General features: G+C 40.8%; 1 protein-coding gene across 3 annotated transcripts in view; it reads left to right on the forward strand.

Annotated features, from left to right (window-relative positions):
- Positions 1 to 1,640: 1,640 nt before the first annotated feature.
- Positions 1,641 to 23,755, forward strand: part of DCLK1 (doublecortin like kinase 1) — a 320,917-nt gene continuing 298,802 nt past the window's right edge. For all 3 annotated transcript variants that reach the window (XM_046664669.1, XM_046664671.1, XM_046664670.1), the window contains exons 1-3: positions 1,641 to 1,923; positions 6,491 to 6,885; positions 21,106 to 21,452. In XM_046664669.1, coding sequence (XP_046520625.1) covers positions 6,510 to 6,885; positions 21,106 to 21,452 — 723 coding nt within the window. In that variant the 5' untranslated portion in view covers positions 1,641 to 1,923; positions 6,491 to 6,509. The remainder of the gene's footprint in view (positions 1,924 to 6,490; positions 6,886 to 21,105; positions 21,453 to 23,755) is intronic.

The raw sequence follows: 23,755 nt of genomic DNA on the forward strand, positions 1-23,755 counted from the left end.
AGGTGCCCCTTGGTGCACTGGAAAGGTTATTTCTACTGAGAGCACATTGCAAACGAGAGAATCAGACCCAAAGGTCTTTCTTTGAACACGTTATCTGCATGTCCCAGGTAGAAGAGCTAAGAGAGAGGTAAGATACGGTTGAGTTACTTAAAGTGCTTAAGAAATGACCCTCATAGAATATCCATAGGGGTTAGGAGATGGAATTTATTTCTTGGTTTAGCATTTTGGCAGAAATCATTTGGCATTTGTCACTGGAAAGATAAACAGAAGCTCTGATTTTTGTTCTCAAGAAAATACACTTGGCTCCTTACTTTCTCTACACGTATGCCATGGCCCTCATTTTGCATTAGAATTTGAAGGGATAGGCTCCGGACTTTGCATTTAGTTAATTTGGTGAGTTCATTGTACTCTCATCCCTGGGCTATGCACTTGTTCAAAAATAAATGCTGCAGAACTTGTTGAATATGTAACATGCATCTCATTTCAGCTGCATGTTATAACAAATGGTAATTACTTAGTATTTACATAATACTTTGAAATTACTTCAGAATAGCTCTTATTAATAATAAGTAGTCAAATACATAACTGGGCTCAGTGGGGGAGGGAAAAATAAAATTTGATTTTCCATTGAAAGGTGCAAACTCAGGAAGAGAAAAAATACATATGTGTACTCGTACATGTATAGGTATTTGAGACAAATAAATGTCTCAAGTGACATGACTGAAAGTCAGGAGATTAAGTGAACCAAAATTCCGGCTGCTGGCTGAAACAGGCTAAGGTTTCAGGGAAGTCTGAGACCTGCTCCCACTCACTGGACTTTTGTGTAAAAACTGGAGGAAGCTGTGAACAGCCTGGGCTCTGAGAACATTCCTGCCTTGGGAAGGAAGGCTCATGTGAGCTCATGGGGCTTTCCAGCACGGACCGCCGGCCTTGGCAGCCTGGAGGTGTCCAGCAGTGAGTCCTGGCCCTTAATTTATCAAGGGCCCACCATGACATATTTGGTTCCAAGCAGAGGTCACTATTTCAGGGGTGACTCAAGTCTTGAGGTCAAGTGGAGATGACAGGTGGGATCTATGAGCAGATCTGGCCCTTCCCAATTACGGGGGCTGAGGGTGACACCAGAATGGGTAGGTTGGGAGGTCCGGGATTGGTCCTCCCAGAAGGCGCTGCATTGATGTATCCTGGGCAAGAAATGATGAGAGGGCTATCACATGGGCTTCCATATCCCAGGAAGGGTGTCAAACCATGAGGTCACACGAAAGTGTGTGTGTATGGTGGGAGGAGGAACTATTTCCCTTGCCTCCCCTGGGGGCGGGGGTCTCACCGCTGGGCCACACCTCACCTCTCTGCCTTGCACGTTTCCTGGCTCAGACGTAGCCCGGTCCACGTTCTCTTCCTCTGACCTCAGGTCCACCATCCCATCCGCCCCTATCTCCAGACAACCAGTGCTGGGGACCGGGGAGGTTTGGGGCTTTGCTCAAGCCAGATGCACTGAGGTCGCTGCGGCCGGAGAGGGCGCGAGGAGGAGGCGGACCCTGGGCGCAGCCGTGGTGGGTGCGCCCTGCCAAGAAGGGCGGGGGCGCCGGGGCGCGCACGCGGAGGCGGAGAAGGAGGGAGCAGGGAGGGTGTGGGAGCGAGTGAGGCACAAGAAAAGGGAGCGCGCCCGCCGCCGCCGCCGCCCTCCTCTGGAGAGAGAGGCTGGAGTGAGGCTGTGCGAAGCGCCGCATTTCAATGAGGTCGGGCCAAGGCACATCCCTGCACTAGCGGCTGCAGCCGAGACGCCCGCGCGCCCGCAGCTGCTGCAGCCCAGCCCCGGCCCCGCAGCCCCGCAGCCCCGGCCGCGCCCAGCCCGGCGAGGACAGCACCAGGAGGCGGCCCCGCGCGCGGCGACAAAGACCCCCGGCGGCGTCTCTCCGCGGACCGGTGCGTGGTTTGCCTTCTCTGCGGAAGGGAGTTTCGGGGCGCGCCGGCCGGGGGCCAGCCGGCGGCTCGCCGCGCCCGCTCCTCCCGCAGCCGTGGGGCGCCGGGGAGCGCGGGGAGCGGAGGGCAGGGCAGACCCCCGCCTCGGCCTCCGCCGCCCCGCCCGCCGTTCCTCGAAAGGCGCTGCCCTGCCCTGGCCAGCCTGGCCGCGGCTGGGGCGGCGTGTGAGGGCGGCCCCGGGGCTGCTGGCACCTGCCTCTTTTGTCTGGTGCCACCCAGCTTAAAACGCGGCGTCGGGCGAGTGGGGCCCCCATGCTTTTCTCCGCATTGTTAGTGGAGATGGAGAGTCAGGGCGGAGGAGCTGGGAAAGGTGTGTGTCATTGTCAGAAGTGGCCGCGGAGCGAGCGCCAAGTCTGCGCCTGGAAGGAGTGGCCCGGCCAGGCCTCTTATTGTGTGTATGCTTTTCCGTGTGCCCGGGAGGGTGATTGAGGATGGGGCGTTCTGTGCGTGGTGGGTGGCTGCAGTGTGGGTGTTGCAAGTACATTTCCAGGGTCTCAAGTTCCTTCAGGGACAGCGAGGCTGCCTCATGTACAAATTACTACCTGCAGGGCTAAAAGCATGCGGAGAGGGAATGGCATTTTCCTGCTGGTGGGAGTGCACGCACAGCCCTGCATTGCCCCACAAAAGAGGCTGCTTTTGAAAATCAGGTTTGGCAAGGAGATCCTTGTAGGAGAGGGAGCAGATGAAAGGTTTCATTCAAAACGGCTCCCACTCTCCGCACCTGTGAATGTGTGTTCAGATTATGGTGCACACGCGTTCAGGGGCCACACTGCAGGGTGTTCCGTGAATAGGTTTTGTGAATGTTCCTAAATCTATTGCCTTTCGACGGGAAAGGAAAGTAGGACGGCGCTCTAAGTATGAAATGTCACATGAATGGCGGTCAGAAGAGATTTTAAGACAGGTTATATGTAGGTTACATGTATAGAAGATACGCACACGTCCTGTGATATCTATGATCCAGGGTGGTGCATGCACTCTGAAGGTGTGTGTGCCTCTTATTCCACACCTCTCCATGCACCTGCATCCTAATCCCACTGGCAAAATATGCCTTGGGATTCCCAGGTTCAGCATGTATTTAGAGGCGGTAGTGTTTGGGGGGTGTGTGTGTGTTTGTGGAAATCTCTGAAACAGAAGTCATTTGCTCATCTAGAGGAGGATGAACACAGAGGTTCCTCAAAATGGTGAGAAATCCCACAGAGAACAATCGAGGATGCTGATTTCTTAGCATGGCAGTTTATAGGAAAATCTCTCATAAGAGCCAGGCCCTCTTCCACTCCCAAATGTCCCTGATCTGTGGCTAAAGCGCTGTAGTTACCTTCTTGGCACCATGACGCGTGTGTACCCAGGCCCTTAGCCACTTATGATCTGTGAAGTATGGCTCTGTGCTGTAGTGGGCTTCCTGTGGAGAAAGTGGGACCCTGTGGAAACCCAGTGAATGTTCTTCAGGAGCTCTTGGTTCAGATATATGACTAAGCCAACTGAAGAACTGAGCCAGCCAAGGCAAGGGAAAGGATCCCTATTTTGATGCCACACATAAATACTGGAACACTAGGGTATGTAGTGTGGCTTTTGACATTTATTTAGTGGTAGCCTTGAAAATGATTTCACTTTGAGTGTGGTTTTTCTTTGTCGCCAACATCACTGCCTACTTTTGGGCAGGCTCAGTGAAGGGAAATAAAAGATGTGTTCCTTGCCCTGGTTGAAGGTATGATCCGGTGTGAGGAAATAGGCAAATAAAGAACAAACAAGATCAACTTTTCTCTTTTAAATTGATCTTTTTTCATTTGTTGTGGAATTCTTGGTTCAAAAAGCCTGTTTCCTCTAGGGAGGTTCAACACTTGCTAAATTATTTGCTCTTTGCAAATTATGAAGTGACCTGAGCCCCTTTGAACTAGATTTGAACTCTCTGGTGACAGAATTGTGCCATCCTTTGCTATAGTCCAGCTTGTTTTCCTTTGGTTTGTATATAGATTGGGGAGGAAACCCCTGGGCCTGGAAGAATGATCACTGCCTTTAAAAATAAAACCAAACCTTCAAAAGTCAATCTGGCTTTTGTAATTTACTGGTTTGAAGGGCTTAGTGAGTTGGCATGAGTACTGGCAGTATCATTCCGCCCCCGACACACACCCCCGTTTCGGAAGACAAAAGAACGCCTTTTAGAAAAGCAAATAAATAAAATAGGAGCAGTTATGATATCATGGGCAAAATATTGGTTCTGTTGCTCAGTTAATAGCTGCCTGAAAAGACTGCATATCAACTGATAATTGTTTTGAAATTATCTAACTTCAAAATCAATGAAACCAGTTCCTACCTACCTATGTATGGTATAACTTTTTCTGGAAAATGCAAATTTAGACTATTATGAATTATTAAGAGGCATGAGGTAGTTTTCATATTTGGAGGAAAAAATACACTGGACTAATAATCACTCCTATTTAAATCACATTCTGCTGCCCCCCTCCCCCACTCTTCAGGGGGGTTGGCGAGAGAATCTTGATGACCACTGCTGCCTCTGTCTGCAGATAAGGTCTTCAGCAGTTAAGTGGCCTGCCCAAGGTCACAGAGCTAGTTAGGAGTGAGGGCTTTAAAAACCCCTACTTTACATGTGACGAGGGGCCAATCTCCTGGCGTCTGGGTCACTAGGACACAGCACATGGGGCAGAAAGGAGGGAATCAGTCAGAGTAAATCTGCGTTCAAATCCCAACTTCCTCAATTATGACTTTGAGACCTTGGGTATATCCTGTACTCACACTCAGTCACAATAATCTTACCTACCTCATTGGATTGCCATGAGGTTTAGAAGAGAATTTTTAGCATATTACACGATTGATTGCTGAATAATAGTGTCAGGCACATCATAGCCGTTCAATAAATGTTAGCTCTTTCCACTTCATTCATTTCGGGAGTACACAATCTCTAGCAGTGGCTTTTGAGCGTGAATTTTTAGCCACTCTGAATGGATCGGAGGTCAGTTTCCTGAGGGTCAGGGAAAGGTCAGGGGGCTTGGCAGTACTTTAGGTTACTTTGAACTGACCTTCGGAAAGGTGACGTAATCTAAGTGGTGGGATTTGGGAAGCCCTTATGAAGTTCTTGCCCCAAATTTTCCATTTCCCTTATATTTTATTTCACCATGCCTGACATTTTATCATTGAAACTTCTTCCTTTGAGTTCTGAGTTTTTTCCGCTTTCTGGATTGTCCTCTTAAAACGCAGATCCCCCTGCAAGGGGTAACACCACAAGCCCTTACCAGCTAACCCCCTAGCAAGGATCAATTGATCCCACGGCAGCTTGCTGGTAACAAGCCTCCATGGAAAGTAAAATGGGGCCATGGGGGTGCAGGCATACCTTTCTGAACGTCATAAGATGGAAATGAGGACTCACCAGGAGCCTCCTTCACCAGAAGGGGAAGATTCTATTCCTACTAGTTCTTTCTGGAACAGAGTCAGGAACAGAAAAGCAGATTTTATTAATAAAAATATTAATACCACATGCTAGACACTATCTTACGTGCTTCATGTATTAATGTTAACATTAGTTGCGAGGTAGGTACTGTTAGCATTCCCATGTGTGATTGAGTAAATCGAGGTTTAAAGATGTTCATCCAGACTTGACCCGTACCAGCTGTGTAACCTTGAGAAATCTACTTGATCAACCTTTTTAAGCCTCGGTTTCCTTAACCATGGAGATAGAGCCTTAGCGGAGGGAACAGCAGAGCTCTCCAAAGAAGAAGTAATTCTTACCCCTTGTTCTTCCTCTTCTCCTCTTCCTCCTCCTTTTTCTTAACCCAACTTAGCTGAAGTAGTAAATGTCAGTAACTGAATTACGGTGAATTCACATTAAAAAATTTTTATTGAATATATGAATGTGTCAGAAAATCTTCCTTAAATTGGTGGAACCTATGAACTGATTCAGTTTGCTCTCTAGCTGGCCATGGGGAGCACAGTTTGTAAAACGTTTACAGTGTGACTTAAATGCTGCCCGTCCTCTTTTGCGTCCTGGCCCACCACCTCTTTAGTCTATAGTTATAGGAAAGCTTATTTGCCACCTGCCCCCAGGATTAGCACACTGCCCTGCAGGAAACCTGGGGCTTTGAAGTCAGGCAAACCTGGGTCAGAGTTTTTGGTTCAAACATTTCTTAACCATGTTACTGGGAGAAATTCAGGAGAAATTTTTCCGTGCCTCAGTTTCTTCATCTGTAAATAGGGATGATAATACTTTGAAAGATTTGTTGTGGCTATTGGAAATAAGAGCTGTTGGAAGTCTGAAACTTATAGGTGATCAATATGTAGGAGATGTTACTGACAAAACTGGGGTTGATTAATAAGCTGTTTCCACTGGGGGCTGCCACGTCTGTTGCTGTGTCGTCTTCCTTCTCTCCCAACTTGAAAACTCAAATATATCATCAATTATAGCAATATTTCCACCAGCTGCTCTCAAGCTGAGCCTTTCAAATCATGATCTTAAAATAACATCAGTATGTATCTCTGTTTTTGTTTCTGTGCCTCATAGGTTCAACGTTAACTCCGTCATGTCCTTCGGCAGAGACATGGAGCTGGAGCACTTTGATGAGCGCGATAAGGCGCAGAGATACAGCAGAGGGTCGCGGGTGAACGGGCTGCCCAGCCCAACGCACAGCGCCCACTGCAGCTTTTACCGAACGCGCACCCTGCAGACCCTCAGCTCTGAGAAGAAGGCCAAGAAAGTTCGTTTCTATCGAAACGGAGATCGATACTTCAAAGGGATTGTGTATGCCATCTCCCCAGACCGGTTCCGATCTTTTGAGGCCCTGCTGGCTGATTTGACCCGAACTCTGTCGGATAACGTGAATTTGCCCCAGGGAGTGAGAACAATCTACACCATTGATGGGCTCAAGAAGATATCCAGCCTGGACCAACTGGTGGAAGGTGAGCATTATGAAATAACTAGCAGGTGACTCTAGAGGATACTTCTCACATTTCCACGTTGTTCTGGCCATCTCCCACTTGCGCCATCAGAGGTATCCTTCAGCCTTAGGGCTGTGGTCCCTATTGTTTCACACATTTAAGACTTCACTTTGCTGTATTGTAGTGTAAAAAGAAAAAAACTAATGGTGTTAAGTCAGGTAGCTTAGAATACTGGGTTGAGGGAAGAAAGGTCTTAATTCTACAGCATTCTCTCTTTTTTTGTCCCATCCATGCTACATTAGTTTTAAAAGTCCATTTTCAGATCTTAAATCACATACTTCGTATTCTTTTCTAGGTGCAAATCGAACTTTTGCTTTCACAATTTCTGAAAGTACTTGAACTGAAAATTACTAATGGATCATGAAATTTTAGAGTTGAAAGGAATTTTAGATAGGTGTCAGACCCATTAATTGAGACTGAGACCCAGAAAATTCATGTGACGTGTCTGTGGTTATATGGTAATTAGTGGTGATGCTGGACCAAAAATTAGGATTTCTAGCAATTCTTTCTAATATGATGCTTCCTTTTAAGGTTAAAGGGTTGTTGTCTTTGTATGGTATTTGGGGATATAAAGGAATCAATCTGTTTGGTTTATTTTTTTTAAGTCCAATTTAGGTTAATAGTAATGATCTGTTTTAGACATTTCGTGTGGCTGTGGGACTGTTTGGGTCCACAGATGAGGCCTGGTGTCCTGTGCAAGCAGAGTTGATTCCCTGCTCTGAGCTACTCTTGCCTTGGTACCAACTCCATTTGACAGGACATAAAGCGTTTAATCGCCTTAGAAACCATAAGCAAAGTAGAATGACTTGGAGAGAAATAACTGGGGTTAAATTGATTGCTAAGGTATAAACGGGGATGGCTGATCCTCTTTGGAGGGTAGGTTTTTCTAAGACTGAGGTCTCAAGGTCCTGATGGGGTAATACATGGCAGAGAGGAACATGGAAAGGAAGTCTGGAGGGTTGGAAGTACATGTTTTCACCCGGAGTTCATCTTTCCTCCAGACACGATTGCCCAGACCCTGTTATCTTACTGGATCCTGGAGGAATGCCCTGCATGTAACGTCCTCCCTCTGTTGTGCGGGGAGCAGGAAGCTTCCCTTCCAGCCCTCCGTGGAGCTTTGGGTTGCTCTGCCCTGACCGCACACAGGGAAGCTCGCTTGTCCTCCTTTGGAACCAGAGTTTGTATGTGGTTCAGGGCTGAGGCCTTCTTGTGTCTTTCTCCCATTTTCCTTCCCTTTATCCCCTGGCAGGATGCCAGGCCAGTCACAGTATGACCGGACTTGAGAGGATGCGGAGGAGCCTGGGTTTGGTGTGTTTATTTTGTGGGAATTCACATCTCTTTTCGATGACTTGTCATCCTGCCAAGATGCCTGTAGGCTTGGCCTTTTTCCTTCTATTCAGATGTTGGAACTTCCAGTAAATTAAAGGGGAAGAATAAACATGAAATCTTTCTGCAGCAGCTTTGATTTTTGCGCCCTGTCCTTTTCATGACCTTGGAAAATATAAGGATAAATAAAACGTTTAGGGGGATATTACAGGGGATCTGGATAGAGATTAAATGCAAAGTCAGGTGCATGACCCGTCACCAAACCATCCTTTTGAGGGTTGATGGTGTTGTAGGGAAATGTGCCAAGATCTCAAAGCACATTCTCGGACAGCCGGAGTTTGATTCCTCATCTGTGCAGCATCCATGGTGGGAGGGAGACTTCAGTCAGTTTCCCACTCAGACTTGATCTTTTCTGAGAAGTGGCCAGAGATATTTCCATAATTCCCATCCACCAAAGAGAGGGTACAAGAGGTAGGAAATGACGCTATTTTACATCCAGGGACCAGCAAAATCATGACATGCCTGCCGCCGTCTTCTTTGTCAGTTTTTTAACACAAAAGAATGCCTGCTCTGAGAGACTGCTGTCCTGACCGAGGATATTCATGATAGCTCACAGTTATTGAGCATGTGCCTTGCAAGTACGAACACATTTAATTCTCTCAATGATCCTAGGAGGTAAGTACTGTTATCATCTTACACTAAGATGAGAAAAGTGAGGTACAGTGTGGTTAAGTGATCTGCTCATAGTCACACAGCAAGGCATGGTAGAGTCAGGATTTGAACCCAGGAAGGCTGGTGCCAGAGCTGGAGCTCATAACCGCCACTAATAAGATACTGACTGGGGTATTCTTAGTGGCTTTTAAATGAAATTTTATTGTATTAGCTTCTTGGAAACAAATGTTTTTAACCTTGACTTAATTCCAGGAGTGACAGATACTGCTCCTAGAAACACTAATGTTCTCATTTGCCTCCAAATACTTTTCCCCAATCAATATGAAGTAGCTGCGTATTGACTATTCCGATGTTAAAAAATTACTTTTTTGGAAATAAATACTTTTTTCTGATTGAATGAATGAATAACTTCAGTACAGTATTTAAGTTCACATATTACAGCATTTTAAAAAAATTTTCATTTTAAACAGATTTTTTTCTCATTTATAACACTGACAATTAGTGTGCAGCTGCACTTACTGGTGAAAGAGCTGAAATTCATTTGGATTCGCCTCTTTGTCAATTACATTTTTGCTTAGTCTGTTGAAATGCAAACCATTGCTTCATATTCATCATTAAGTTCATATCTCTCACTTTACATACTAATTTTATGTAAACGTCAGTGCGTGTTGTTAGCTTCTCATTTCCTCTTCCAAAATGATGATGTTTGAGTTTTAAATTAAATCCTTTTAGTGAGTACATTGTCAAGTGCATTTGACTTGTAATTTTTCTTTTGTTTGTTGTTTCTCACTTATCTCAGACTAAAAATTCTGAATTACAATCACAAGGACATGTGAGTTTCTTTATTTTTAATGGTCTCACCGTCACCTGCATGGCTTTATTATTGTTATATGCAGATTCTTATGCCTAAATTTGGTTTAAGCACGTTGATAGAGCTGGCTCTTAGCCTGAAGTATAAATGCATGAGTGAGTGTATGTTTGTGTGTGCATAAATATGATTGTGTCTGTCATCGCACGTATGTATATATACACAGACATGCACACACACACTTAAGAGGAGACCATGAATGACACTCTTAATTGTTTGCTTTCAGAGTGGCCTTCATATGTTTTAAAAAAATCTTGATGCTTAATAAGGAAAGTTGAATTGTAGCCTATTTCTGCAAGTAATTCACCTTGAGACTTGGCCTCATTTTCCCTTTATTGCCTCTTTTTCCCCAATTTTGCACTATTTATATTCCACAGTAGGTGTGTAAATTCTGTCGAGATAAATGAAGGAATAACATTTAAAACCTTTGAACTCTTAGGAGAAAGATGTACTATAAATCCCAAGCATTGATTGGTGGGTTGGTTTTTTTTCTTCATCAGATGCTTAAGCATCAGTGACGTATCTGTTGAGGGACAGGCATCTCCCCCTGCCCCCCTGCCACATTTAAGTAGACTTTTATTTTTAGTGCAGTTTTAGGTGCACAGCAAAATTGAGCAGAAAGTACAGAGATTTCCCATATCCCCCTGCCCCCACTCATGAGCAACCTCCCCCATTATCACCAGGGGGGTATATTTGTTGACAATTGATGAGTCTGCGCTGACATGTCATTATCACCCCAAGTCCACAGTTTACATTAGGGTCCGTTCTTGGTGTTATACATTCTGTGGGTTTTGACAAAGGTGTAATGACATCCAGCATCATAGTATCACACTGTGTAGTTTCACCGTCCTAAAAATCCTCTGTGCTCCTCCTATTCATCCCCCTTCCTCCCTAACTCCTGGCAACCACTGATCTTTTACTATCTCAGGCATTCTTTTAACATCTTGTGTGAATGTAGATATGAGAGGGCCAGAACATTTCCTTTAAGCATTAGGATAAAAACTATGCAGATGTGTTATCTTCAGGATATAAATACGGTAATTTGTACATCAGATTTGCCTGTATTAGAAACAAGTCCCACATCTTCCTCGGCTCCCATGCACAGCTTGACAGCCCCGCCAGTGGACACTGCCTGACTCTGGAGCTGCAATGTGAGGGCTTTTCCCAGGTCCCCAACAGAATAAACCCATGTGTCACCCCATGGTTAGGGAATCTCTCTCCAACCATGATTTCCAGGCATCCAGCTCTCTTGACAATTTTTCTTTCCCCTGACTAGGTGTCATCTACTTTCTTTCTCTAATGCACTGGCTTCCTCTATGCCTCTCCTTGCTATATTAAACATTTTTAAATTAATTTTTGAAAATTTATAAAACATACTCTCTCTAAAATTCCCCAGTGGCAATGAATTTACTAGTTTTTTGAGTAACCTCTCAGACATAGCAGTGTATGGTGAACATATACATGTCATTTGCCCAGAAGGTAACTTTGCTCACAGCTCTGCACCTTGCTTTGTGCACTTAACAATGTATCATATCATACATCTAGAACTGATGTGTTCTTTTTACTGACTTCATAGCATTCCTTTATACAAATGTTCCATAATTTATTTAACCTGTGTTTTATTGGTGGGCATTTAGGTTGTGTCCAATCCTTTGTTATTAGAAACAGTTTTGCAGTAAATATCCGTGGATATAAGTTTTCCACTCTTGTAGGAGAATATCTGTAGGATAAATTCCTGGAAGTAATATTGTTGGATAGAGAGGTACAAGCAGTAAACTTTTAAGAGCTGTTGCAAAATTCTCTTCATAGAGGTGGTACCAGTTTACACACCCCCCAGTAATGTATGAGTGGCCGTTTTTCTACACCCCCAGCAAGACAATGTGTTACCAAATATTTTGCCATTTGCCAATCTATTAAGAAAAGAAAAACGTGTATCTTGTTATAGTTTTAATTTTGATCTTTTCATATGATTAAAAGGCATTTGTATTTATTTTTTGATGTATTGTCTCTTCATAGCTTTTGACCATTTTTCTACCTGATTGAGGTCTTTTTTAATTGGCTTGTAGGATTTTTTTCTTTTAAAGATGTTAGCCCTTTGTGATATTAATTGAAAGTATTTTTTTCCAGATTTTCCTTTATCTACTGACTTGTTTATTATGATTTTTGCTATGCAGATTTAAAAAAAAATTATATAATCAAAAGTATCTCTTTTCATTTATGGCTTGATCTTCATGCCTCTTGGGCCCTCTGTACTCTGAGATTATGAAGCCATTTCCCTCATCTTCTAGTATTTATATGTTTTTGTTAAAAAGAATATTCTAATGGGAGTTGTATTAGGACAGTATGTGAAGTAGGGATTCAATTTTATTTTTTCCAGGCTACCTGGCTCATGTTTTAAAGTTTTTATTTTGAAATTAATTTGCACTTATCAGAAGTGTCACAAAGATAGGGAGTTCCCATATGCCCTTCACCCATTTTCCCCTAGTGGAACATCTTACACAATCATGGTACAATTATCAGAAGTAAAAATTAACTTTAGAACAATGCTGGTAACAAAACTACAGGCTTTATTCAGCCTTCATCAATTTTTCCACTAATGGCCTTTTTATGGTTCCAGAATCACATATTGCATTTCGTTGTCATATCTCCTTCATGTCCTCCAAGTTGTGACAGTTCTTCAGTCTTTCCTTATCTTTAATGACATGACAGTTTTGAAGATTACTGGTCAGTTGTTTTGTAGAATGTCTCTCAATTTGGGTTTACCTGATGGGTTTAGCTTCAGTTTGGGTTGAAGTTATGCATTTGTGGCGAGAATTCCGTAGAAGTGATATTATGTCCTTCTCAGTGTGTCATTTCAGGGGGTACATGATATTGCTGTGTCTAACCGCTGGTGAAGTTAACCATGATCAGTTGGTTAAGGTGGTGTCTGCCAGCTATCTTCACTCTACAGTTACTATTCCCCCTTTTGTAATTAATACATATTTTGGGGAGAAACTTTGAGGCTATGTAAATATCTTGTTTCTCCTTAAACTTTTGCCCATGAATGTTGGCATTTATTGGTGGGTTTTATCTGTAGCAATGATTACTTACTGTCTTGTTCTAATGGTGATTTTCTATCCCTTTTTACTTGTCTCACCTTTAAACAAGGTGTCCTCCACTTTTCTGTCTTTGGATCATCTCCTGTGGTGTCCCATTATTTAAACTACTCTTTTAAGAGCAATTACTCCTAACCAGTCCTTTCTTTGGCACTGCAACCACCTGGATATAGACAACTGATACTCTCATCATTAGTCCTTTCAGACTCAACATGTATTAATGTGACCTCATTCTTTTCCATTATCCAGAATTCATTCTTCTCATGTTCTGGATCTTGTTAAATGGTCTCACCATCTAACTTAACATCACCCTTGACTCCTTCTCTTCATCTCTCAAATACAAGCTATCACCAAATTCTGTTGATTCTGCTTAAGGCAGTTCTTCAATTTTTTTCTCTTCTCTCCACCACCATTATTATAGTTTTCAAGTCCTTATTACTGTTTTAACAATGTTATTTTTTTTTGACTGAAGGAGTGATACATTTTTCTACAGTGAGCATTTTGTAGAAAATTTTGAAAGATACAAAAAGTTAAAAAATATTAAATTATAACTCCTTGTATTCCTACCACTTGACTCCTGTCATCTCTTCCCTATACTATTGTAATAGGCTCCTAAGATAAGAATACATATCTTAGTTTTTCTTTCTCAGTTAGTTTTTCTTTTTCCATATAGAATCTGTATTTGCCCCTGCTTTTCTGTTCCCTTTACGGCTTCTCTTAGATCAGGTCCTTTAGGACACATGTGTCCTATATAGTAGTCTTCCAACCAGTTTCCTGCCTATAAACCTGGCCACAGACAAACCACTTTGTGCTATAATGGCTCCTCTGCTTACATGTAGAATACACCCAGTCTTTCAGTCTTGAACGTGTTTCTCTTGGCTATTGCGCTCCTGTTCCTTCCTTCCAATCTGGCCTTGTCTCCTCTTACCCATTGATACACTCAGCACTGAGCTCATCTGCTCTCTTCTTGTACTCTCCCATCTCTGGGCCTCCCTTCTCTCCTGTAAGGAGGGTGAGATGGGTGCCCTCCTGAGAGTGCGTGGCTCATGGTTAAGTCATGGCTCTGGAGTCAGACCATCTGTGTCTGAATCCTGGCTCCACCTTTGCTAGCCAGGTGACCTTGAGCAAGCTGCCTAACTCTTTGTGCCTCAGTTTGCCCTCTGATAAGTGGTGTGTTCATACTTAGCTCATGGGGTTGTGGTGAGGATTACAGGTAAAATAGCATGTGTTAGAACAGGGTCTGCTATGTGGCAAACATTCAGATAACCTGTTCTGCCTATAACATCTCCATTCTCATCCCCTCAGCCTACAGGTATACAAGTCTCCCACAATCTAAAAATTTTGTTCCTTTATCTTGCTGACCTCTCAAATGCAGAGCTCTTCCATGATAAATATCTGTGTTTGCTGCCTTTACTTCCTCAACTTCCAATCTTACTTCAGTCCCCTGATTAGCATCATTACACTGTAATATGCTTATTTATTTTATATCAAGGAGCCATTGGAGTCCTCGCTGCCTAACACAGTAGTTGCAAGTACTCAATAAATATCACTGGAAGAAAGGAGAAAGAGAGAATGAATAGATAAATGAATGAATGCAAGTAATCTGGCATCACTACCTACCTGAAGTGGCCATTACAGGTGGCCTCCTAATGGCCAGGCCAGTGATCTCTGCTGTCCCTGGAGCACTGGATGCTGATGTCTGGAACTCTTCCAGCCATGTACTCACCAACCCTTGGTTTTGGTGGCTCCAGGCACCTGATTTCTCTCACTTCCCTTCAATGGCTCCTCCAGCTCTGGGTACTCTTTAAATACTGGTGTTGCCCTAGAGTTCATCTTGTCCTGCTGGGTGTGGTCTCCCTGAGCATTTTCTTCAATTCCCACAACTGCTGCTGTCTCATCCGTTTTCCCTCCCAAACTCTAGACCGATGTTTCTAGCTGCTTGCTGGAATTCTCCAACTGGTTGGCTCCTAGCAACTTCAAATTCAATATGTACACAACCAAATTAATTTCCTTTCTTACCGTCTAATCCAAACTTGTTTCCCTTCTTATTTTATCTATTGTGGTGTATGGGAATTGGCCAAAATAGAAATTTCAATGTCATCATTTCAGTGTTGTCATTGACTCGTATTCCCTTGGGCCCCACATCCAATCAGTTGCCAATTCTGCAATCCCATTGATTGATTCTATCTGCTAAGGACTCCTCATAGCATCTACTTCTCTCTGTCCCTAGCACAGATGTGTAAAGTTCAGTTATCCATCTGCTCTCCCGCTCTATTGTAATAGCTTTCTAAATGGTATCTTGACTTCTGTCTCCCCACATCCTAACTTCAGCCCTTTCTTCATACTGCAAGCAGTGTGATCTTTCTAAAACCCAGGTCTGATCATGCATAAAAACTTTGACCTTGTTACCTACTGCAGTCTTACTCTAACTTGTTTGTCCATGGCACCATATTATTTTATTTTTTGAGAGAGATACATTAATATTTCACAGACTGTCCCTTTATAGTATTCTGCAGTAGAGCATGTTATTATTTTATCTTGATCTGAAATGCTGTCCTCTTTAGTTTTTGCCAATGAAAATCCTACCGTTGCTTTCAAGGTCAGCATGAATTCCATTTCTCCTTTGATCGCTCAGTGGGAAGTGGGAATTGATTTCTTTCTCCTCTGAATTAGGATTGCCTGACTACTGATTTAGCAATGATCATTTATTGCTTTGTGGTGGAGTCTTTTCATATACATGTCTTGCTTTCTAAGCTCTTTGGAGACAAGCTCATGACTTAGGATACTTTTCACTCCCCAGAGTAGCTAATTCAGGTCTTGTACCTATTATTGAGGATTTATGAGGTTGTTTCCAATTTTGGGGTTTCATGGCTGATGCTGTATGTACTTGTTGCAATTTTGTTATTTGTTTTTCTGTTATTTCCTTAGGAGAAATTTTTAGCAATGAGAATGAACGCTTTCATGGCTCTAAATCCAGTTTGCCATGTTGCTTCTAAAAGGGTTGTTACCAGTTTACAATTTCTCTAGTGGTGTTTTCTATTGATATTTTGTACAGTTTTTATCCTTTGTCATATATTTAGTACCTTGTATTTTTGTAAATTCTAGTAGGCTTTGTACATTATGTTAACCCATTATTGTATTATAAGTCTTCAGTCAGTTTTCCTCTTTTTATTGTAGTTTCTCTACTTTTCAGTTATATCAGTTTCAAGTTTAAAAAAAATTGGATCTCTCAGTTTTTTCCTTTATGTTATTTTTCTGTTGCTTTGAATTTGAGAAGTTGGCATTTTCCACAGGCCTGACATGCACATTCAAATTTTATTTTCTGTGAGCTTATTTTTATGTACTGTTGTATTATGAAAGACTTCCAAGGAAGAATGATCCGTCAGTGCCTTTGGGGAATCTTGTTTTTTTTGCCTTTAATGACACTATCAAAATCATCTTCTTAAACCAGCGCCTTCCAGGTAGGTTATGAAATATTATTGTGTATATCAGAGATAGACTCATAAAATATAATATGCAGAAGGCACTTTATGATATTTTATTCTGTAAATAGTATCTTTCGTGTAATTTAACTCAGTTCAATTTCAGAAGTTTCAATATATATTTGAATATTTCTAAGCTTTTGCTATAACTCACAATAGTAAATTTTAATTGCCAGAGTTTTCAATGAGGGAGTTTTATACTCGGGAAAAATGAAATATATTACAGGTACCCCTCATTTCAGATACTTTTGAATATGCCACGTTTTGAACTTGAAGGAATCCTAGAAGAGGAAGCAACCAACTTTAGTAATGTGAAGAATGGAGAATAGGTCATTTTTAGACTAAGGTCAAGTGATGTCACAGCTGGAATTTACAAATCACAACTCTTAGCCAATGAAGAACCTCCAGCAATAAGGGGAAACAGGACAAACTTCTGGAATCTCCTAATATGGGATGTTGTAGAGGAACACCTTCCTAGCTGACTCACCACAAGCCTGGTCAACCAGGGAGCTGGCACCATATTACTGGAAGTTTTCGATGGTGACTTAGAATTTCTTTTAAATGGAAGTCCTCTAAGTTCATAATGGGAGTCCATGGCCAAGTAGAATTAACTTTGTATATTTTATAATAATAAACTTTGTTAGAGAAAATTTATTTCCGTACTTTGAAGAATAATGGTGAATACAGTAATTTAAAGATGCATCTGTTATTTTTTTAAAACAAAATAAAACATGGACTCTTCAGTATCTTAAAAATAATCTAATATGATTATACAGAAATGATTCCATATTCTAAACTTCCCAAAATACCTAAGTCTTTGAGAGAAAAGTTACCATTTTCTGATATTTTAGGAGGTGTTGGTTGGATGCAAACATAGTTTCATGCTTCATTTTCTTACCTTTCGTTTGTTTGTTTGAACTGTCATTTTCTTTGTCTCCATTTAAAAGCAAATGTTAGTTTTTTGGCTTTTGTAAGTGCATAGCAATTCAGAAAGATGGCTGCTTCTGTAGTTCTTGCTATTTGTTTGGGGTGTGTTGGACACCCAGGGTATTAAATTTTGAGTTAAAGATCAGTCTTAACGCAAAAATTTTTGGCTTGAGTAAACTGGGACAAATTCGCAGTATGATAGCCAGCTAGCAAGTCCTTATGTTTGGTAAATTCTATTCACCTTTACCTCTAAACAGATTTTTATGCCATTTCCTTTAAACCATCTATGATCTTTGCCATCTTACTGTCCTTGTTAACTTCACCTATAGAAACTAATCCAAAATTTTCAAAGCGAATTTTGGGCTAGTTTGCTCAAATATACCTTGGTTTAGATAAATCGACTTTTATTTCATTGTTGCGGTAGAAATTACACCAAAAAAACTTTAGGATGGCTTTGTGTATATAAGAAGTACATTACAGTAATTATAAGTTTTACTTTATCATGTTATTTTTATTGTTTTTTTTCTTTTTTTAAGGATTGGCACCTGAGCTAACAACTGTTGCCACTTTTTTTTTTTCTTCTTCTTCTCCCCAAAGCCCTCCAGTACATAGTTGTATATTCTAGTTGTAGGTCCTTCTGGTTGTGCTATCTGGGATGCCGCCTCAGCGTGGCCTGGTGAGCCATGCCATGTCCATGCCCAGGATCCGAACCAGTGGAACCCTGAGCCGCCGAAGCAGAGTGTGCAAACTTAACCACTCGGCCACGGGGCCTGTCCCTCGTGTTATTTTTGAATGGCCTTTAACACATGCACCTCATGTCATGATTTGAATGCAACCTATTGCTGATTCTCGAATCAAGAATATAGCATATCTCTTAACTCTCAGCCTGATTCAGGAAGAGGTTAAACACTGGATATCCAGAGCTATTTGATCAAATCAAGACCATGTGTTCTTCCCATTCAGAGCAATTACATTTATTAATTTACAATTATCTATCATATTACCACATTAATTGAAAAGCTATTTTTTACAAAATCATAAAATACAATCAACTTTAATTGAGTTAGGACAGAGGCTGCATCTCTAGCAGTGGGGGGAAATTCAGAATTATGATTAAAATAAAAGTAGTCAAAATGTGAGGTCAAATAAATTTAATGCAAATATATTTGCACAATTAAAAAGAAGGTTATTAATGTAAGGAAAGCCATCTTGGCTTTTCCTGAATTCCTAAATAGTGTATTAGATTCTAAACGACAGCACTATGTGGTGTGTGATCCTGGGTCTGGTGGCCAGCTCCTCCCTCTCCCTTTAGCACAATGTCATCCTTTCCTGGAGTCGCACACCCGCCTCCAACATTTCCTTCCAGTCTTTGAATCTGATAAACCAGGCAGAGGCACCTCAAAGTGACAGCACAGATTAAATACGGATTTCTTTTCATTGTTGTTATTTGACACAAACCGCTATCACCTTCTCAAAGTTGTCATGCTTGTAAAAATTTTTAGAGTGCTTTATCTCAGAAGATGTGAAAGAAGAAGTGTTTTTCTCCTCCAACAAACCATTCCATATTGTTATGTATTTTAAAATTCTTCCCTTTCCTAATTATTCTTTTTCTAAAATTAAAAAAGTTTTCTTTGTTGAAGTGTAAACCCGTCCATGTTTCTGTTTTGATTTTAATTATTGGCTTAGTATATACACTTAGAAAAAATCAGACAATCGTGTATCTCCAATGAGCACAGAATTCTGACCAAGACTGGTTTTGCCAGCTAAATGATGGCCTGTGTGCCTTGTTGGGGACTGTTTGGGGCACCCTCACATTGAGATGGATCCAAAGTGATGTCTACCGGTAACTTTGTAGTTATAAGCAATTAACACCTGATAATAGAAGACCTGCTTACTGATTTCTAGTAATTGTGTTTTTTAATTTCCCTTTCAGCCTAGCTGTACAGTCAGGGGAATGCAGCCTCAGATGATTGTCATTTGTATGGCACTTTTGCATTTGAGATCACTTTGATGTCTACTGTCTAGTTTGATCTTCACAAAAACCTGATGAGATGAGAGTGGCCACTGGAATATCCTTCGTATGATGGATGAATAAACCACTACCAGGAGGTCTGGGGGACTTGCCCAAGGTCACATGCTTGGAGAGGCCAGGCCTTGAGCCCAGACCTCCAGTGCTGTCCTCCCACTGTCACATTCACACTGTGTCTCCACATAGTCTTCAGAAAATACCCCTGTCGCTGCAGCCTCATGTGTGTGTTTTTGATATCTACATGAACCTTGAGAAAAGCATAGTTGGGACCAGTCATAATCTGCTAGGTGCATAGAAAGGGGATTTGCTGAATTTGTATTATTTGTACAACTTCTAGCGAGGCGTAATGTATAAACACACATTAGAGTATATTTTAAAAACATTTGCAAAGTAAATATTTGATAACAGGTATTACTGTACTTTTCAGTTTTAGAAACCCCGGTTCAGTTATTATTATGTGAATATTTATTCTGTAACCCTGGATGCTTGCACTATTAATTTAAAAATAGGAGAAGGACTTAGATACAAGGAAATGGGCTGTGTTGGATATGTCCTAGGTGACTTTATCTGCAATTATGAAGGCTTTTAGCATTTTTACCTATTCCCAGCTATAAAGACTTACTAACACAGAAAGAAGCCATTATAAAATCTTTAATTTCAAATGGCTGTGACCTAACTTTACGAAATGTGTATTTCAGATCAGTCGTTTTGTAATTTGTGATTGTTTAGTACATGGGTTACTTACTTTTTGTATGATCCACATCTCCTTAATAGTCTGAGTATTTTCATTAAGCTATTCTCTAAGGAGTAATTTTTAATAAAAATTTAATTATATTTATTCACTATTTTCTTTTTTTCCAGCTTTATTGGGGGTATAATTGACAAATAAAACTGTAAGATATTTTAAATGTACCTTGTGATGGTTTGATATACCTAGACATCGTGAGAGAATTCCTTCTGGCTAGTTAATTAACACATTCATCACCTCACATACTTATTTGTGTGTGTGTGTGTGAGAACATTTAGGTTTTAATCTCTTAGCAAATTTCAGTTATACTAGACAGTATTATCAACTGTAGTCACCATGTTACACATTAGATCCTTAGATATTTTCATATTATATAATTATAGTTATTTTAGAGTCAGTTTATGACTCTACAGTTTGTAAGTTGACCACTCAAAACCTTTTATCTATAAACAAGTATAAATTGGCTTCTTAGTGTGTGTGGATCACTGTTCTGGGCCCTGTGTAGCTGGGAGAAAGGGAAGGGGGGTTATTTTGCTTGCTTTCAGAATTTCACTTGACTTTACGAAATGTTTAGCAAACACTCCTGTCAAACTTATAAATTACGTAGCTATTTTAAGAAGCTATTTTCTGATCCATTTTTAGTTATTAAATTATTTCAGGTGGCAAATATAAGTACCTCTGATTTTGAAGTTTTCTGCAAATATAAATATTCCTAAATCCCAAAGAATACTTTCTCTCTTGAATTCAATTTCTTATCTTTCTGAGGTCTATTCAGGTATGTCAGTGTTACTATCACCAATCTGAAGATGAAGAAAGGGAGGCATGATGAGTTTTTTTGTACCTATGATGCCAATCTATTAATAACAGAGCCAGATTAGAAGTCAAAAATCTCTCTTTTGCATTAATTATTAATCATGCTTTCGTTGTTTAAAAAGTCACAATTAGTTCTTGCCTCTAATTAGAAAAGGAAAAATCGAAGACTAGGAAATGAGTTTACCTTGGCGTAAGTTTAAATTTATTTCTCTCTTTCTTAGGAGAGAGTTATGTGTGTGGCTCAATAGAGCCCTTCAAGAAGCTGGAATACACCAAGAACGTGAACCCCAACTGGTCTGTGAATGTCAAGACCACCTCGGCGTCCCGGGCGGTATCATCACTGGCCACTGCCAAAGGGAGCCCTTCAGAGGTGCGGGAGAATAAGGATTTCATTCGGCCCAAGCTGGTCACCATCATCCGAAGTGGGGTGAAGCCACGGAAAGCTGTCAGGATTCTGCTGAACAAGAAAACTGCTCATTCCTTTGAGCAGGTTCTCACTGACATAACTGATGCCATCAAGCTGGACTCGGGTGTGGTGAAACGCCTGTACACCCTGGATGGGAAACAGGTAAGAGAGGTACCATGGTATGACCTTGACTTTACAGGCAAGAACTAGGGACTTGGGGGAGATATATGGCATGCGGTGGGGATCTGAAGCATACATTTTACTGAAGTTGAGGGAGTTGGGTCATTGAGTCAACAAATACATAGCTGTTGGCCTCAAACCAGCCCAAGGATAGAGTTAGATAGGCTTAACAATAGGAATAAAGTAAAAATGCCTGTTTCTGAAGCTTAAATGGTTATTCAGAGATTTCTGCTTTTTCAGTTATTAATTGCTTCACATAATGGTGCTTTTCAGCCGTCTGTTTTCAATTTTGTCATATAGTAATGTCTTACAGCCTTAAGCATGACTGGAATGTAGAGGTAAATTCTGACCAGAGGGGAAAAATCTAATTCCTTTCTTTGGCCTAAATAATATTTTATAATTTTATGTCTCAGTAATGTTCACTAGTGAGATTTATTTGAAATTTATAGATTTCCACGTACATATCTAAGGAATGAAATATTTCCATCTGGATGGCTTTAACAAGCATATTTTGAGAATGTTATATGTCTTCTATTAAAAACATAATTTCAGAATTAAAGTTAAGGGGGCATTTCTTTAGCTGTGGAATAGACATCTGTTGACTTGGATGAGTGGACGTTTTCATGTGAGTTGCTCAGATGAACTTTTTTAAAGGTTTGGCAGAACCCCGATGGTGAGCTGAATAAATAAACAGTGACATATGTACAGTGGGATTTGCTGGTCATTCAGAGTTTACCAATGTCTTTTTGTTTAAGATTATAATTTTTAGCATGCTATCTTTGCTTTAAACTTAGTTTTTAATGTGGCTCTGTCTAAATACTTTTTAACTTATTACTTTGAGAGATAATTTGAATGATTTGTACATACAGTACTTAATCCTCAAAACTGGATTCACAGATTAAAAAGTTGATCTTATTAAATAGAAGACTCCTTCAAAGACTTGTATGAGGCTAACACATTGAAATTTTATGAATTAGAAAAAGATGCAAGTACTAGAAATCATGTTAGTCATGAAAGAATTCCTCCCCCAGGGATCCGTTCAAATGCTTTAAGTTATAAAATTCATCAAGAAAGAAGGACTGTCTGCCAGTTGTTCATTTCTATTCACCAATCTTCTGCTTGTTTTGTAAAACTTCCCCTAAGTGTCATGTGGATAAGGATTCTGAGGGATGAAATTCCCAGTCTTCTAGATCTAAGAGGGTGTAGCCTGAATGTCACAATGTATCAGTGATCAGAGTCCACTGCTGGCTTGTGAATTAGAGAACAGTAAGATGGCAAAATTTGCATTTAAACATTTAAGTCCTTCACTGTTTCTATTTGTAGTGAGTTACTCAACCATCTTGTGGTTCTGCCTTTTCATGTATTGAGTTTTCTCAAGACAGAGGTTTACCTGTTTTCCTAAAAGGTGAAATTTAGAACCAAAAAACCACATATTGATAAATCTTCTCTTCCTCCCTCATTTCAGAATTTTGGGGCTTCCAAATTGCTACACACTGAGTTTAGAAATCAGCACTAACTACTTTAGATAAATTCTGCTATCAACTGATCATTTTTTTTATTCCAAGAATGAAGTTCTAGAATAGGTACTCTGATGTTCTCAATAGTTTTCTTCTTTTAGGAATTTATCTAGTGTCTGTATTTTATAATGCCTGTTTTTGCTGTGTTTTACATGTAAATTATCCAGTGTAATGGAGAAGAATCCAAGGGTTAATGTCAAAAGAGCAGGATTCAAATCTTGGCTCAGTCAGTCACAGATTATTTATGTTTTTAGCAAATCACTTAACTGAACCTCATATACTTTACTCATCAGTAAAACATGGATAAAATGATTGCCTCTGTTTCATAGTGTTTGTGGGATCAACTATAATGATACGTGTGAAAGGAATTTTGAACTGTAATAATAATAATCAGAGCTTTGTTGAGTATTATTCTAAATGCTTTGCATTTATTAGCATGTTTAATCCTCATAACAGCTGGATTGTTATCCCAATCTATCAGATGAGGATACTAAGGCACAGAACTCGTTAAAAAAGCATGTCCAAGACCACATGGAACAAATGGCAGAGTTGGGATTTAATCAACTCTCTCCAGATCTGGTGCTCATTACCACTATACCACAGCAGATTGTATTAAAACACCAAAGAGATGTCAATGTACTGAGAAAGAATTTTCAAGTGAGTAATTTGTCCAAGGAGGATCATCTGAATGTTTTCTGCTGTATGTTTTCTCCTGCCATCATTCTGCTGACTGTTGTAGTCAACAGCTTTTTGTGGAGCGTTCAGTTT

Source organism: Equus quagga, chromosome 6 (assembly GCF_021613505.1).
Source record: "Equus quagga isolate Etosha38 chromosome 6, UCLA_HA_Equagga_1.0, whole genome shotgun sequence".
NCBI lineage: Eukaryota > Metazoa > Chordata > Mammalia > Perissodactyla > Equidae > Equus > Equus quagga.